The sequence below is a fragment of the Prionailurus bengalensis genome, chromosome C1 (assembly GCF_016509475.1).
Source record: "Prionailurus bengalensis isolate Pbe53 chromosome C1, Fcat_Pben_1.1_paternal_pri, whole genome shotgun sequence".
Lineage (NCBI taxonomy): Eukaryota > Metazoa > Chordata > Mammalia > Carnivora > Felidae > Prionailurus > Prionailurus bengalensis.
The window spans coordinates 219,283,807-219,301,238 of record NC_057345.1 but is presented as its reverse complement, the minus strand read 5'-3'; the positions used below and the strand labels follow the sequence as shown (position 1 = coordinate 219,301,238).

The 17,432-nt window shown below is 48.8% G+C and overlaps 1 protein-coding gene across 8 annotated transcripts in view; it reads left to right on the top strand.

The window, feature by feature from the left end:
- The window catches only part of COL6A3 (collagen type VI alpha 3 chain), an 80,453-nt gene extending 70,755 nt beyond the window's left edge, over window positions 1-9,698 (top strand). For all 8 annotated transcript variants that reach the window (XM_043578260.1, XM_043578258.1, XM_043578259.1 and 5 more), the window contains 3 exons: window positions 931-1,029; window positions 8,162-8,326; window positions 8,986-9,698. In XM_043578260.1, coding sequence (XP_043434195.1) covers window positions 931-1,029; window positions 8,162-8,326; window positions 8,986-9,026 — 305 coding nt within the window. In that variant the 3' untranslated portion in view covers window positions 9,027-9,698. The remainder of the gene's footprint in view (window positions 1-930; window positions 1,030-8,161; window positions 8,327-8,985) is intronic.
- Window positions 9,699-17,432: the final 7,734 nt, after the last annotated feature.

Here is a 17,432-nt window from a genome sequence, read left to right as displayed (position 1 = left end):
GATCTGAAATGAGGAGGTTGTCCTGGGTGTTTTGGTTGTGCCCCGTTTCGTAAATTAATCCCGCGGAAGATGGGTTCCTTGTGAACTGTTGTCCTGCCGTGGGGGTCCTGGGATGCTTTATGGGGGAAGCCAGATCCGTTTGGCCTAAGGTGAAGCCCCTTCTCTGGGAGAAAGAAATACATTCGTGGACCCTGACTGGGGCCTCGACTGCCCACCACGACCGTGTTTCTAAAGTTTGTTTGCAAGTTCAGTGAACAGAAAACACCCCCCAGAGTCACTGGCTTCTCAGAGGGGAACCTAGGAGTCCCTGCTTCTTACCACCCTAAGACCAGGGGACACGTACAGCCAGGCGCAGAGGGCATCACGTCCCATCCCCGGTGCACCAGGCTGTGGCTCTGCCCTCCGTGGCCTCTTGTCTCCCTGGCTCCGCCTTGGCACCGAGGCCCTCGACCTGCCCTTGCATGTGTTTCCAGGCTCTGTTAGCTACAATCCCACCATCCCCCTCCCCTTTGAACCTTCTCCAGGATTCCCCCACCCCCATGCCTTTCTATTTGGGCTAGCGTAATTCAGGTCAAGGAATTATGCCTGAAGAAAGGGAATTCCCATCAGTCACCATGTAATCTGTGAAGATGTGGGTGCAAAACGCCTTCCACGCTGGGGCTCCATTTTCATGGACGGAACCATGTGGACGGAAGAGGTTACATGGGAAATGGGAGGATTTGTTCAGAGTTCAGAGATTCCCTCCATTTGCCCAATGAGATGAGAGGACCTCGGGAGTGTCTGTAGAGACTTGGCCGGTCTCTGTGTGTCGGTGGCTCGCCCTTGCATGAGATGGTAACCCAGAAAGGCAGCCTGCCTCAGTTGCTGAGAATTCCTAAGCCCTTCCGTGTCTGTGTTTCTTATGAGTCGCATGTATTTTCTCTTTTGTAGAGAAAGCTCAGCCTCCATCTCCACCACAAGCAAGGTCAGCTTCTAGTTCAACCATCAATCTGATGGTGAGCACAGAGCCATTGGCTGGTGGTGAAGCAGGTGAGTTGTGAAGTATTGGGTCCATTAACAACACTAAGAAAGCATTCTACCAGACATTAAAACAAATTTTTTTATTTATTTTGAGAGAGAGAGAGGGAGAGAGGGAGAGAGAGAGATGGAGAACACGTGTGTGAGCCAGGGAGGGGCAGAGAGTGGGAGAGAGAATCCCAAGCAGCCTCCACACTGTCAGTGCAGAGCCAGACTTGGAGCTTGATCCCACGAACCATGAGATATGACCTGAGCCAAAACCAAGAGTCAGATGCTTAACCAACTGAGCCAACCGGGCGCCCCTCTACCAGACATTTCAAAGCCTTTGAAGCCTCCACTCTGGGTCATCCACTGGGATTCTGATTCTCAGGCAAGTCTGGATTCTATGGGAATGTTCCACCTCGGCTCTTTGTGGCCCAATGTGGTGTGATTCTGCGTAGTCCAAGTTGTAAATAGTGACTTTCCTTTCCTGTCACCAGACTCTTAAAAGAAAGCCAGATGGCCGTTGCTTTGGGGCTATAGCCAGGAGTTCATGTGTGTGTTCATTGGATTCCCCTGAGCCTCCTGTTGGGACTAGAGTTGATTTATGGTTCATGAAGCTGGAAGCATAGGGATTTGTCCACTCAGTGACTCAATCTAATGACAGCTGCTTAAAAGAACACAAAACAACCAAGATTAGAATCCGTGAAAGGCATGCGTTTGGAAGCGAACCACGGGAGGGATGTTCTGGTCCTCATTCCCTAAGCACACACCTTGGCTTACCCTATCATCCCACTGTCCGTGTGCCTGAGCCCAAGTGTGTGTACCCTTACATGAGTGATGAGTTCGACCTGTTTCTGGAACCAACAGCTGATACGTGCTTTTGTTCCTGGGCAGTGGGATTCCGTGATCCTTCCAGACCTTCACCCTTGTCCAGTGGACCCTGAGCTTAGACTGTTCTCCCTTGAGAAACTGATTATTGATATAGTTGGTGTGCTCTGCGTATATATAAGTGTTCTTCAGAAGATGTTGGCACCGGTCTCCGAAGTCAACATTCCATGGGCATTTACCTATGTTATTGTTTTATAGACCCCCCTCACTGTGAAGACAAGTCCTTATTCTTTGATATGCTGGCCGCCATCCGGAGAAGGAAGGCGTTCCTCTTTACAATGTTTATTTCTGCAGTGGACTCTGATAGAAGGCATTTGCCGAGGCACGCTGCCTTTGTTCTGGATTTAAAAGCTCTGTGCTTTCTCAATACTCATGGCATTGTCAGAAGCAGCGACACATTGCTTTCTGAGCCATTAGTGAGGATTCTTTCTTCTTTTCCTCTTTTTCTTTCTTTCTTTCTTTCTTTCTTTCTTTCTTTCTTTCTTTCTTCTTCTTTCTTCCTTTGAGAGAGAGAGAGAAAGAAAGTGCACAAGCCGGGGAGAGGGGCAGAGGAACAGGGAGAGAGTCTTAAGGAGGCTCCGTGTCCGGGGCGGAGGCCGACACGGGGCTCGATCTCATGAACCGTGAACTGTGAGATCATGACATCGAGTGTTGGACGCTTAACTGATGGGGCCACCTGGGCACCATGAGGATTCTATCATTTTACTCTTTGCTCTGCAAGTTTTGGAGATGATGTCTGTTTCTTCACCTCCGGTCTCTACCTTTGTGTAGAGACTGCATCCCATCCCATCTGTGTGTAAATAATATTGGATGATTTCTGTCTCCACACCCCCATCTCTTTGTGGCCCCTCGGGAGGAGAGGCCTCTTGATTCTTTTAGTTGTTTCTAGAGAGAATCTTCTCTATTGCTAGACTATTTTATGCCATCAGTGGACTTGCCCTGTAGCCGTGTATCTGTGCACACATATATCAGTGATCTATATCTGTACCTTTATATATCTGTATCTGTATCTATATCTGTATCTATACTGTATTATGTCTATATCCATCTATCTCTCTCTCTTTCTGTCATCCATTAGTACAGCCACAACCCCTATTGACAGGTGGCATTGGGAGTTTACTAGAAATAAAGTAACTAAGTCAGTGCAGGAATTGTGGAACTATCATACACATAGTTGTGTAATTACTGTAAAGAAATGAATTACATATAGAACTGGAAAAGGTTAAAAAAAATCTGCTTTTGGAAGCAAGTTTAGGAATTGGTCTATGTTAGAGGCAGCCATGCATTTTTCAAACTCTTGCAGCCTTCCCACTGGAAAGGTTGGCTGAAAAACAAGACGTTGTCTCCTCTTGATATAAATTTATGGGAAAAGAGACTAGAAAGAGATATCAAAGAGAAAGAGATGTAGAAAAGAGATATAGAAAGAATTCAGGAATTCAGGGTAGATAGGGTAATTAAACTTGAACTTGTTCGAGATTGTATAAAAGGATTTTATAAAAGCTTTTAAGGTTGTAATTTTCAACTCAAACTAACAAAAGGAGAAGTATGTGGAGAAGACATCTGTCTTTGCCTCTTTGATTTCTGCACATAAGGCGTCTTCTGAGTCTCGCATGAAGACACCGTGGTTGAGCCTTTGTCCCTTGCACGGGGGTCCTTTCAGCTCCTGTCCCCCTTCTGCCCCCTTCCTGGGTCACCTCCATGGTGACTTGGTTCCCAGCATGGTGCTCGAGCTCAGAGAGAAGCGGCAAAGAACTCACTAGGATTTCCCCAAAGATTTGGGTCAGGGAAGATGAAATTCTGACTTCAAAGTAATTGAAATCTGTCTCTTATTTCCTGGTCACTGGTAACTTTACCCCTCATAGAGAGTAGAGATTGTAAATTCCTACAAATTCGGTGCTTCATTGAGAGAAAATGACTGAGAGTAAATTCCATGGCAAGACTTGGGGATGTTTTTGGTTCTTTTTTTGTGTGGCCCAGAAGGGACAGGAATATATAAACAATATTTGGTTGATATAAACAACATAATTGTTAAACAAGAATCTGACTGGGCTGTTGTGTTTGTTGCTTAAGACTGAGTCATGGGTTCAGAGTTAGGAAAGTCCTTTTAATCCAGATCTTTAATTTTTTTGTAATGTTTATTTATTTTTGAGACAGAGAGAGACAGAGCATGAGCAGAGGAGGGGAAGTGAGAGAGGGAGACACAGAATCCGGAGCAAGCTCCAGGCTCCGGGCTCTGAGCTGTCAGCACAAAGCCCGACATGGGGCTCGAACTCACAGACCGCGAGATCATGACCTGAGCTGAAGTCAGACACTCAAATGACTGAACCACCCAGGTGCCCTAATCTGGACCTTTAACACTTAGGTCTCCTTTCACCATGTGGCAGAGAAAAGGGATTTTGGTGGTGCCTGTGAGTCTTTGAGAACTCTTTTGAAGGAAATCGATCAGATACTTACTTTAAAATGTTTAAACCTCCAAATGGGAAAGAAGAATCAGGAGACAAAAGCTTCCCCTGTCTCCCCACCTCCCTGTCCCCTGCCATAGTTAAGTCATCTTAGGAATTTTTCCCAGGGGGGTAAAACATTTTTATGATACTCCTATTTTTACAGGTAAAAAAAGAGAGACAGTGAATCACTTTATTAAGTAGCTTTTAAAAATATACTCACTGTATTCTTACTCAGTAGCTGCATCTAAATATCAATTACTATGCATACTATAAATTATCTCTCCAAAGATGTTTTTTTCTAGGCAGCGGAGGCAAAGTTAAGTTTAAAAACTGGTTTTTATAGGTGGTTGTGAGTACAGTTTAATTTCTCTTATTTTTCGCAGTACCAGTTAATTAGAAACACGGTTTGTATTTACAAAGATGTGTCCCTTTCTTCATATTAAAGGTTAGATACTTTTCTTTGCCTTTTTTTTTTTTAACCTCCGTGAATAAAAGATTCACTGGGGCTTGTTACAAGGAACTGTATTTTGTTACAGAGTAGCACTTTGGATTTAGAACACAAGGTGATCACTGTTGGAACTCATGAACCGTGAGATCATGACCTGAGCTGAAACCAAGAGTTGGAAGCTTAACCGACTGAGCCACCCAGGTGCCCCAAAGCTGATAACTTTTAAATGCTACTCATAGACACTATAGAAATCTCAAATTGGGGGCGCCCGGGTGGCTCAGTCGGTTAAGCGTCCGACTCCGGCTCAGGTCATGATCTCGTGGTTCGTGGGTTTGAGCCCCGCGTCGGGCTCTGTGCTGACAGCTCGGAGCCCGGAGCCTGCTTCGGATTCTGTGTCTCCCTCTCTGTCTGCCCCTCCCCTGCTCATGCTGTCTCTCTCTCTGTATCAAAAATAAATAAAACATTAAAAAAATTTTTAGAAATCTCAAACTATAAAAAAAGGCAAGATTTTCAGTTGAACCCTTTATGTGTTTCAAAGAGTAATATCTCTTTCTAATTATAAAATCATAGATATTCGTTGTGGAGAATCCAGAACTTACAAAAAAAACCTAAGAAAATATGACTCCCATAGTTGAAGCATTGATGACCGCTGTTAATGACCCCATGCATAGCCCTCTTAATTTTTTAAATGAATAGAACGCATGGGCATGCACGCACACATGTGCACACACACACATGTACACATGCACACGTCTTTCATGTTTCTTAGGGCACCTTCCACCCTGTGGTTGCTGTTCTAAGACTCCTAGGTTGGCTCCCATGGCTTCTGTGAACAGGTGGGATTCCCTGGCAGGGTTTTCCAGATGCCCTTGCCTCAGTTTCCTCTTGTATTTGGATGCTCACTGGTGCCCATTGACCAGTTCATATTTCACTGGCAAGTGTCACCAGAGAGTGATCTGAATCCACAACCCTTCAAGTCTATCTTTTCAGATGGAACCTATTATGTGGTTATTCTCGGCAAAAGTGAATCAGGAAAGGTTATTGAAAATGTCGCTCCCTATTGGCCTTCAGGCTCCTGTTGGGTTCTCACCATAAGGAGGAGAAAATTAATGAGTATGCAGCCTGACCTTCCTCTCACATCAGAGGGGACTCCGGGCTTCTTCCAGGCTTGTGCCCAAAGGGCACACTCATTTTGGAGTGAAAACCTGGACAACTGTTGTGTCCAAACACTTGCTCTGGGGAAAAGCTCAATGAGGTCCATCTAATCAACACCTCTTTGGACAATAAGACATTTTTAGTTTTGTGTCTTTAAAATGGTTGTTTTAGCACTGACACAGCTGAGTCCCGTCTACATGGCGTGTCTCAGAAGTCAGGATGATGGGAATGAAAACTACAAGGCTTCTTAGGACAAAACCTTTCATTTCCATGCTTTAAGAGGGAAGAATCCCACGTTTTTGTCTTCCAACAGTGCAGGGCCCTCATTAATATGTTTCTCTTGGTCTACCAAATATCTGTGTGCCCACGGTGACAGCGCCCCTATGTCATCTTGGTAAAGCTACAGGGTCTTAGCAGCGACTGTCACTGGCATAAAGGTTGTGGAATTGCAGGAGTGATAGTTTGGTGATGAACCATTCCGATGAAAACCCTAGGAGGCTGGAGAAGCCAACCAGTCAGGGAACAGAGTGTCCTTCTGCAGGGCAGCCGCTGGGCTGTGTGGCTTCAGGTCTGGGGAGACTTCCCGTGTCTGCTTCAGAAGAGCACGGGGGAACGGGAACAGAATAGCTAAACAGAGGTGGCCAGGACTGATGGCACGTGGAACAAATTAGATGGAACAGACATGAGCCATATGGGGGATGCTCAGGGGAAGAAGGAAGGGGGACGAGTCAACCATTTGGCCCAAGCCTCACACTCAAAGGGGAACCCACTGGCAAATGAGGGATAAATTTTGGTGGCTGAAATACTCTTGCTTTGCTCACTTCCCCGCAGGACATTTCTTGAAAGCCAGGCATTTTCCTTTGGTGGTAGGCACATTTGGGAGCAAGAAAGTTGTTTTTGTAATTGTCGTCACTTTCTTCTGGCTTCGTTGGGTCTTCCAAGGCTCTTGGTAGGGCCACTGGCTTTCTGGGCCCTTGAGAGGGTCTGCAACTAGGAGAGACTGTGGAGCCACCAGTCTGTGCCTAGGTGATGGCCTCCCCCATGTCCCCAGGGAATGTTTTGGGCCAATTCTGAGCCTAAATCCTGTGTACCCGAGTCTGGTCCATGACGGTTGACCCAAGCTTTGGTTCTTTACCTGAAGATTTAGGTTTTCCTTTCACTTCTTGGTGCAATCAGAGCTGCACGTGCTCACCAGCTCTGCAGCTGTGAGCAACCCACGGGGGTGGGGACGTCAGCCCTGCGTGGGGAGGGCCCGGTGACTCAGGCGTGTTGGCTACTCCTGTAAACATGTAGCACTGTCCCCTCCAGGGAGTTTTATAGAAGGAAGGATTACGTTTTTCAAACTTACAGAAGATGGTTGACATTAATGCTCCTCTTTCCCAGCATGACCTAGAGTTTGCCAGCACTCTGTAAACAGATGTTTTCCTGTGGAAGGGCTGTAAACTTTTCTTTGCAGGCGTTGTGCAATGGCTCTGACGTCGGCATTACTTTGCAGCTGGGCCACACCGGAAGTATGCATTGAAAACATAAACTTCCTTAACGGGACAAAGAATGCCTCCGTGTCTTCAAAACAGCTCTGCGATGTGACATTTTTGCCATCGTGCATTTTACAGCAGCGGTAGCACTTTGCTTTGCTTGTTTAATTTGGCTGCTCTCGAAGGCTGCCAGCTACACACACACACATACACACACACACGCACGCACGGGCATACATGCACATATACTCAGAAAGATGTTTCTTTTCCACGTTGAGTTTTATTTCCCCTCCGCTCATCTTGTAGTGAGATATACAGCCTTCTGTTTAAACTAGAATCTGACAGAACTTACGTGCCATTTGGCCGAGGAGTAGAAAGCGCCATAGTTTTAAGCGGTAGTTTCTTAGCTGGGGCTTTAGTGTTGGAGGAATTGGACAGTAAATGGCCCCATGATGAGAAAAGGGGAAACAGTTCATTCCATCTGAAATTATCCAGTAACGATGGCTTGCATTTGGGGTCCGAGTAAAATTGGCGAGGTCCTTTCATCGAGGCGACTGCATTATTGCTGTGGGTGAGATTCATGTGCGTCTGACAGCCAGAAGGTGGAGGCGTGGGGAGGGTGACAGGTTTCCCTTCTCAAAACTCTCCTGTTTGCCTGGCCAGCCTTGTGATAAGACCTTCAGCCCCTCGCGCTGGGAGCAGAGTCCTTAGCGTGTCCTAAATGATGCTCTGTTCTCATCCCGTTATTAAAGATATATGTAAGCTACCCAAAGAAGAAGGGACTTGCAGGAAATTCATACTAAAATGGTACTACGACACGGACACCCAAAGCTGTGCGAGATTCTGGTACGGAGGTTGCGGCGGCAACGAGAACAGATTTAATTCACAGAAAGAATGTGAAAAGGTTTGCGCTCCCGGTAAGTGATTGCTTGTTCTTTTTGCGTCTGTGGCTTTTGCAAATCAGACAAGAGGTCCGGGCCGATGATTCACCTTTTTTAAGATACAAGAATTACAATGATTACGGTGGATAGGACAAAGGGGGTACGTTGTATCTTTAGATACGGAAGATGCTCAAATAGAACACGTGAAATTAATTTTCTGAATTATTGCTATTTCCTAAAAACATTCTTGTGTACTTGGGTTTTTGCCCACGAAGTAAACACAAGACCAAACTATTCTTTCCTGCTCATCTTTAAATAATTTTGCTTCGTCTTTATACTGATGTGGACACTGGGGCCACCCAGTATCTCCGTTACGTTGGGCAACTTGACGGCTAACACAGAAAAAACAGCTTCTCCGGGTGCCCGGCTGGTGCCAGAATGGGAAAGTACAGGGTGCCCAGGGGCCTGGCTGGTGATGCAAGGCAGCCGATGGGCTCAGATTGCACACGCAGACCCAGACCCCAGGCCAGGGAGTGCCAGGGGCGCCGTTAAAGGCACTGAGCGGGGAAGAAAGACTGGGGAGGAAAACTAGAAGCCGTGGGATCGTTTTTGTGTCCTTTTGGGTCAGTGATGTGGCTTTTTTCCCTCCTCTTCTCTCCCACCCTCACCGGCCCGCCCCCTCCATCAATGCTCAGCGCTCGTCAACCCCGGAGTCATGGCTGCCATGGGGACCTAAGCGTGGCCGACCAGCACCACATACCTCTTGAAGAAGGAGGCAGCCATTTCCGAGTCGTCTCTGTAGAAGCTCTGGGTATAGACATCCTTGCACTGTTCCATTTCCCGCTTTGATGTACGTTCGAACTTGGGACGAACCATTCTGCCGCATGACCTATCAATATGGTGCTAAATGTGTCTGTGGACCCAACGCTCTCTGTCTCCAGGCAGTTATATCGTATACTTTGAACGTTGTGTAATAGTTATCCACTGCTGGTGTTTATGTGGACATGTCTGTAAGCTCAGATCCCCTCTGGAGTTTCATGCTATGCCTGTGTCGGGCAAGTGTAAGATCTAGAACGTAACTCCAAATTTCACTGCTACTCTATATACTTCTGCTTGGTTCATTTCTTCCCTCTTGCTTAATGAGCATGACTTAATGAGCATGCTTAAAGAGCATGACTTTAGATGGAAAGCCTGTGTACGGTGAAGAAATACGATTCCAACTTTTTAATCTCCCCCCCCAATTTCCTAGATTAGATGTCAAGCTAATTTTCTTTTCCTAAAGCCTCTAACAAACGACCTAGTTAGAAGGAAGCAAAATCCCTGAATCTTGGTGCACTGTTGTGGGACCAATGCCTTCATTAAAGAATGAAGAAAGTCATAATAGAGAATATTTTTGGCATTCCTCTAATGTTGTGTGGTTTTTTTTTTTATGCAGGGTGGGGGGTGGGGAGGGGGTTTAATTTTAATTTTAAAGATTTTAGGAAATTTATACAAAGAAACTTTTTAATAAAGTATATTGAAAGTGTTGTGGGCTTGGTGTCATTGGCCGTCTGGTTTTCTGTAGCACTTACTGTCACAGTGACCCCGGGCCGGGGAAAGGGGGCCCAGCCCAGGCCCGTGGTCCTGGGCACCACCCTGTGTTTGCAGTGGGGGATCAAGACTGCCCTGTCACCAAGTGTGGGGACACCGGGGGCTCAGCCCACTGGCGCTGCAGTGCTCTGGGACCTGGTGGATCACCTTCCCTGCTTAGGCCCCCTTTCTGGAGTCTGTGATCTTTTGCAGCCAAGCTGACATTTATCCTCTGTTCTGACTTCTGGCGAGACCCAGAGCCATGACCTCCTTCCCTGCCTGTTCTTTTTATTTATTTATTTTTTAATTTTAAGTTTGTTTACTTATGTATTTGTTTCTGAGAGAGGCAGAGAGAGTGAGCGGGCAGAGGCAGAGAGAGAGAGAGAGCATCCCAAGCAGGCTCCACACTGCCAGCATGGAGCCCGATGCGGGGCTAGAACTCACAAACCGTGAGACCATGACCTGAGCCGAAACCAAGAGTTGGATGCTTAATTGAGCCACACAGGTGCCCTCGTGCCACCTCTTTAAAGTGACTGTTTCTGGGGTTTCAGTTTGCTCTCACCCCACAATGACTGAGAGATGGGACACAGTTGGTCAGGACGACTCATTTCTGGTCTCAAAGACAAAACCTAAGCTTTTTTTCCCTTAAAGACCTTTTTCTCCCGTCTTCAGAAAGAACACAAGACCCAAATAAATACATATTTCGGGGGCACCTGAAACCCACTTAGGAGAGACACTGGATTCCTTTGCCAAAACACATCTGCTCTGACAAGTGCTCCTGACAGATGGCAGGGGCCGTGGGCATGGGCCGAGCTGCTTTGTGTGAGACCAGGGATGACCCTGTCACTTAATCCACAGAGAGGAACGGGAGGTCAGAGAGTGTGCCAAGTTCCCTGCGAGCCACTCCCTGTGACTTCCATCCGGGTCTTTGGGTGACATCTTTAAATTCTCAAAATACACTCCGAGAGGCCCCATCTGCCTAGAAACTGGTGGAAGAAGTGAGCTGTGTGCCTGTATTGGGGTGGTGGACACGTAGAAGCAGAAGGAAGGGGGTGGGCAGAGGAGACCTCTGTTGGGAATTTGCAGGAATTTGAGGGAGGACTCAAGACTTCACAGGACATCCGGGCTGTGAGTTTACCTGCCTTCTTTGGGACTGAGAGGGCCTGGATGGACACCAGGGCAGCTTCAAGGGAACCAAGAAGCTTTGGGAAGCCCTCGGACACTCTCACAGTCAGGGCATCCCCCCGACACCTCTGCTCGCGTCCTGTGCAGAAGCCCCGTGGGGTTCCTCTCATGCGAGCAATGCACTACACCAACCTTCCCCCACCATGGGCCCTCTCTGCCCTCTAGGTCATGCTGACTCCTCCCACCATCTTTAAGGACCCCTTTTTAGGATAAGGTCATCCCAGGGGACTTCGAAGTAACTCCCTTCACATGGATACTCAACCTGGGTGGGAAATGTGCATTCTGTGACTTTCTCGGGAACAGCTGCCCCCAAAGTCCCCAATCTTAGAGGAAGAGCCCCCCCTTCCCTATAAATAGGCCCATGTGCCTCCCCTCGGGCTGCATGTGTTCAAGTTCGTACCATCGGAGCAAAGAAATATTTGCAGTGGGGCCAGGGAGAGGGGGCATCGCAAGTTCAGCGGATGGAACATAAGCCATGAGACGGTCTGTGATCGCTCGCTGGGGCCCCGCACACCGGGCAGCTGACACAACAGAGATTTATTCTCTCACAGCTCTGGAGGCTGGATGTCCCAAATCGAGGAGATGGCAGGGCCACGCTACCCCCGAAATCTGTAGGAAATCCTTTCTTCTTCATACTTTCTGGTGACCTCCTGGCTTGCAGCTGTATTGCTCTGGTCTCTGCCTCTGTCTGCACAGGCCGTCTTCTCCTCAGGACACCGGTCAGACGGGATTAGGGGCCCACCCTACTATGGTATGACTCACCTTAACTTATTATGGCTGCCATGACCCTATTTCCAAATATCCTAAGGTACTGGGGGTTGGAGTCCTGGCATATCTTTTGGGGGGAAGGGAGTAGAGAGTGCACGACTGAGCCCATAACACAGCGCTAGCCGTTCCTGTACCTGCTGCCAGCCTGCTTGCTCCAGGGTCTAGCTAGCCCTCCAGTGAGGGCTTTCCGCTGAATCCGATCACTTCCTTTAAAAAAACAATTTTTTAAATGTTTTATTTATTTTTGAGAGACAGAGAGACAGAGCATGAGCGGGGGGAGGAGCAGAGGGAGAGGGAGACACAGAATCTGAAGCAGGCTCCAGACTCTGGGCTGCCAGCACAGAGCCCGATGCGGGGCTTGAACTCAACGAACTGAACCGTGAGATCATGACCTGAGCTGAAGTTGGATGCTCAACCGACTGAGCCACCCAGGCCCCCCTGAATCCTATCACTTTCTAGTCGCTTTTGGTTATGGAAACCATCGCTACTGGATCTTAAGGCTGGGTCCCATCCTTTTTAAAACTTAAAGAATATGAGTGGGGAGGGGCAGACACAGAATCCGAAGCAGGCGCCAGGCTCCAAGCTGTCAGCACAGAGCCCTACTCGAGGCTCGAACCCATGAACCATGAGATAATTACCTGAGCCGAAGTCAGAGGCTTAACCGACTGAGCCACCCGAGGCGCTCCAGGACTTAAATATACACTTCACAGCCTTTCGCTGTGAACCCCGCACAGGCTGGATTCACCAGCCTGCGTGCAGTCAGGGTGGAGAAGTCTGTGGCTTATTCTCTTCCCCTATTCGTCTTTGTAGCCAGGCCTGTGGGGTTCTGTGCTGCAGCGCCCTCCTGGCTCCCGGGGCGAGGCTGGCCCTGGCTCCCTGCTGCTGCCCTGCTAACCCGCCCTGCCCTGCCCCGGCCTCCCTCTGAGTCAGGGTCCCCAGTCTGGCTTCTTGAGGCACATACTGGTTCTCTGGAGGAAACTGGGGGCCAACTTTGGGCAGTGTGGCTTCCTGCCACCCTAGGAAGTGAGTCCTTTCCCTTTCCCGTGGAAGGTGAAAGAAGCAAGCACTGCTTTGCCCTCTCAGGGCCACCATGACCTTGTCCCATCTATCTTGTTCTATCTCAGCAGTGACTCGGGGCAGTGTGCTTTGAGCTGGGCCCTTGACCAAGTCTGAGAGAGCAGGATCTAGCAAGTAGGTAATACCCGTCTCGTGGGAGCTCAATAAGCAGAGAGTTCTGGGCCCTGGCCCCCTTCGCGATGGGCTGAATACTGCACTCCCCCATTCTTGGCCTTAGGGGCATTCAGAAGGAAGACTTGAACCCAAGACACTGGAGAGAAGCTTCTCACACATTCCATGGCTTACGCCATACAAGTGCCCTTTAACAAGCTGCCTCTGCCCACCTCCAGCAGCTGCCTCACGTCTCCCCCTCCTCTTCCTGCACCCAGATGTTTATAGCCCTTTGTGCCCACAGCGGTGCTGGCCCGCCCCCTGGCATGGGCTCTTCGTCTGGGAAAGCAAAACCCCAAGAGATGGGGAATGGTGGACATTGTGCTTCCTGCACTGTTCCCAGGACGTCTATTCAGCCCCCACCAAAAAAAAAAATAATAATAAAAAAATCAACTTTATGGGGCATCTGGGTGGCTCAGTCGGTTAAGCATCCAACTTCAGCTCAGGCCATGATCTTGAGGTTCATGAGTTCGAGTCCTGCATCGTGCTCTGTGCTGACAGCTCAAAGCCTGGGCCCTGCTTCGGATTCTGTGTCTCCCCCTCTCTCTATTCGTCCCCCGCTGGCGTTCTGTCTCTCTCTCTCTCTCAAAAATAAGTAAGGTTTCAAAAAATTAAAAAAAAAAAACAACTTTGCATACAAGAAAACATCCATTTATGCATATTGTTTGCTGAGTTTTGACAGATGTTCCCATGGCATCCCCCCCATACTCACGATGTGTAACATTTCCCCATGTGCAACTTTGCTCCCAGTAAATATCCATGTGGAAATTTATCCCAAGGAAGAAATCAGGTGCACACAAATTTTTGTCCAAGGATATTCCATGCAGCATTATTTGCGATGACAAAAATGAATTTGAGGCCATCAAAATGGGTAACGAGAGGGGGATGCTGAAATTCATCATGCTTTGCTGACAACAGAAAAGGAAAAGTAACCATTAAATAGGTCATAATGTTGGTAAGTGGCCCAGGCCACTAATCAGTTTTAGTTTATGATAGAATATTAAAAAATGATACAAATCTGTATATTTAATACAATAATAGCACACACACACACATACACATGCACACACACAAATATATGTTTCTTTCTAACAAAGGGAAAATATATTAAATAAGCAAATGCGGCAAAATTTTCTTGGCCAGCTACTGCGCTGTCCCTTCCCTCACATCCAGACCCTAATCTTCTAGCTGTTTCTCACCCCCATATGAATTACAAGATAGAGCCGAGCAGTCCTCAATGGGCTCGGCCACACCAGATTTCCCATTTTAGCACAAATATTTCCTTTCTAGATGATTCTGTTTTGTTCAACTGACACTTGGTTATGTTCATTCATTTTACAGACACTGAGCACATCGTGTGTGTCCCTGGGGGTTCACGTTCTCATGGCGGGAGACAGACAAGAGTGGAAAGTGGGACAAGAAGCGAATGCCAGCCAGGCTGCTATGGGAGCTGGCCCTGCTGGGGTGGGGGGGGGCACCCAATTCCGGCAGGGAGACCTGGGGGCCTGGCTGGGGAGTCTGCTGTGATGGAACACTTGGGGATGTTGAGGGAGGCGGCCAGGTGGCTAACTGAGGAGGGTTCTGGGAAGAGGGGACCGTAGAGCACAGAGTCCTCCTCTCAAGCAGAAGGAGGACCACCAGGGAAGACCATGGCAGGGCTGCAGCGAGGCAGGGGAGGGCTGGAGGCACGCCAGTGGCCCCATAAGCCCGCTGGCCTATACTCTGTGCCACAGGAGGCGCCGCTCAGCAGCTCCATCAAGGGGCCTGCCTGCTCTGCTATGAATCTTAAAGGGTCCCCTGGCTGCCTTGCATGGACGAGACATCCGAGCAGTGAGACGGTGGCAGCAGTGACGACACTATGGCAGAAACTCAGGTGACAGTGAGAGGCAACAGTGGCCACGACCGAGAAATAGCAGAGGAGGCGAAGCGTGGGCTCTGGGTAGCTTTTGATCTGAAATATGCAAGAATGGATGTAATTTCTGTGTTCCAGTTTTTCACGTTTATTCCCACCAAGGAGCTAAAATAAATTCCCGCGTTAGATCATCTGTCCTGAGCTTGCGTTCAGCAAAGTGTGGTCTGAGCCGCAGGAGCCCTGACCCCTGACAGCTGTGGACTTCTTTCCAAGACCCGTCCTTTTGCCAGCCCATGTCACAGACGCTGTGCCCTTCCTCGAACCCTGGTGGGCCCCAGATCCGAACGTCCACGTGGTTCTTTCTGGGGTAGCGTCAGAGAACTGCCATATCGGCCGTCTGGAGGTGGCTTGCCACACCTGTTTTGGATTTTGTGAGCAAGGACTAAACTTCTACAGGTAACGCACTGAGGTTTGGGGCTGTCCTAGCAGCTCGTGTGACATTAATAACAACGCGTCTCTATCCAGGAGCAGTTGTGTGTCAGGCAATGTACGAGGTGTTTCACACACACTAACTCACACACACTCCCTCGGGCAGTGCTGTCTGGGTGTGGTCATCACTCTGGTTTTCATAGATGATGCAGCAGGGGGGGTCCCAGTGGTCCAGTTCACCCAGCTAACGATCTAATGGAGGCTGAATCTGAGCCAGACGTCGTGACCCAGATGCGCTCCAGAGTTTCTGAGGACATATTGATTCTGGCGGGACCCTCGCCGTCTTCTCCAGGGGCTTTGGACTGCTTGCCTGGGGGTTGGATTTCGGCTGTGGCTCTGTCTTCTCCCAGCACAAAGCAAGCCCTACCCAGCACCCTACTCGAGACCTGGTGTCACTTTCCGTGGACAGAGGTTCTCTCTCTGTCCTGCCCTCTTCTTTGTGTTATAATTGTTCTCGTGTCTTTCTCATTATCCGGAGCTTCTCTGCTCAGGGAAGGACTCAGAGAAGCTAGACGTTCAGCTCAAGTTTAGGGCCTGAGTAGGGAGGATGGCCTGCTCAAGCCTCTGCGGCCAGGTCACTGGGACATCTGTTTGGACCCAACTATTAGCACGTTTCAGTCCGTATGTCATCATCTTGGCTGGATTTGTGAATATAAGTGCCTTCAGCTACCCTTCTCCAACAACTTTCTATATAACTTAAAAAAAAAAAATCACAAGCATGAATGGAAGCCGGTCTTTTTGTAGGAAGCCAGTTATCATGAACTCGGAAGAGCAATCTTAAATTTCGTCCCCCATGGTGATTCATTTTTAGGGAACAGTTCAGATTTCCCTGCCAATTCCTTTTGTCGAACTTCCAGCTGGACCTGGCTGCTCCTCAGGAGCCAGGTCATCCGGGCCCACCCATCTGGGAGCGGCTTCCAGAGAAGCTGGGGGCTGTTGGTGGAGTGGTGCCACCGGGCCACCGTCCAGGCTGCCCAGTGGCCTGCTCCTTCTCCAACTTCAGTTTGCCGGTCTGAGCTTTAATGCTGTCTGGGCCTCCCACCTTCCCCCGAGCTGACATGATGGGCTGTTCTTAGCGCCACTGGGTTCTCGGTGGGGGTGGGGGTGTCTTTCTGCTTGTTTGGAATCACGACTCCAGAGCTGGACGGTCCTTCAGAGGTTCGGAGGCCCAGTGTGGAGCCAGTTCACAGATGTCTTTCCGCATTGTTCCTGATCTTGGAGGCCCACATGGGCAGGCCAAAGAGCGAAATACCGAAGAAGGGGTATTGTATTTATTTATTTATTAAATATTTTATTTGTTTTTGAGAGAGAGAGAGAGGGAGAGAGAAAGCTAGGAAGGGGCACAGAGAGAGTGAGACACAGAATCCAAAGCAGGCTCCAGGCTCTGAGCCGTCAGCACAGAGCCCGACACGGGGCTCGAACTCACAGACTGTGAGATCATGACCTGAGCCGAAGTTGGATGCTCAAGCGACTGAGCCACCCAGACACCCCAAAGAAGGGGTATTTTATTTTATTTTATTTATTTATTTATTTTATTTGTTTTTTTCAACGTTTTTTATTTATTTTTGGGACAGAGAGAGACAGAGCATGAACGGGGGAGGGGCAGAGAGAGAGGGAGACACAGAATCGGAAACAGGCTCCAGGCTCCGAGCCATCAGCCCAGAGCCCGACGCGGGGCTCGAACTCACGGACCGCGAGATCGTGACCCGGCTGAAGTCGGACGCTTAACCGACTGCGCCACCCAGGCGCCCCAAGAAGGGGTATTTTAAAGTTCCGTTGTTATAGCCCAGAGACGTTTGGGGGGGCGGGTAATGGGGGAACAGCCAGGGGAGAAAGGGCCAGTCTGTGCATAAGGGCAACACCTTCCAAGTAATACTCAACCTGGAAAGTAGATGCTCTTTTCTTGCCTTAAGTCACAGGTGTCTGTGAAAACCCTCAGGCCACGCTGTTGCAAAATGTCATCTCCTGGAAGGGGCTTGGGCATCTGTAGATGGAACTCGCCAAGCAGGTTTGAATTCGACAGGAATGCTGAAGTTCCAGGATTGGCACTAA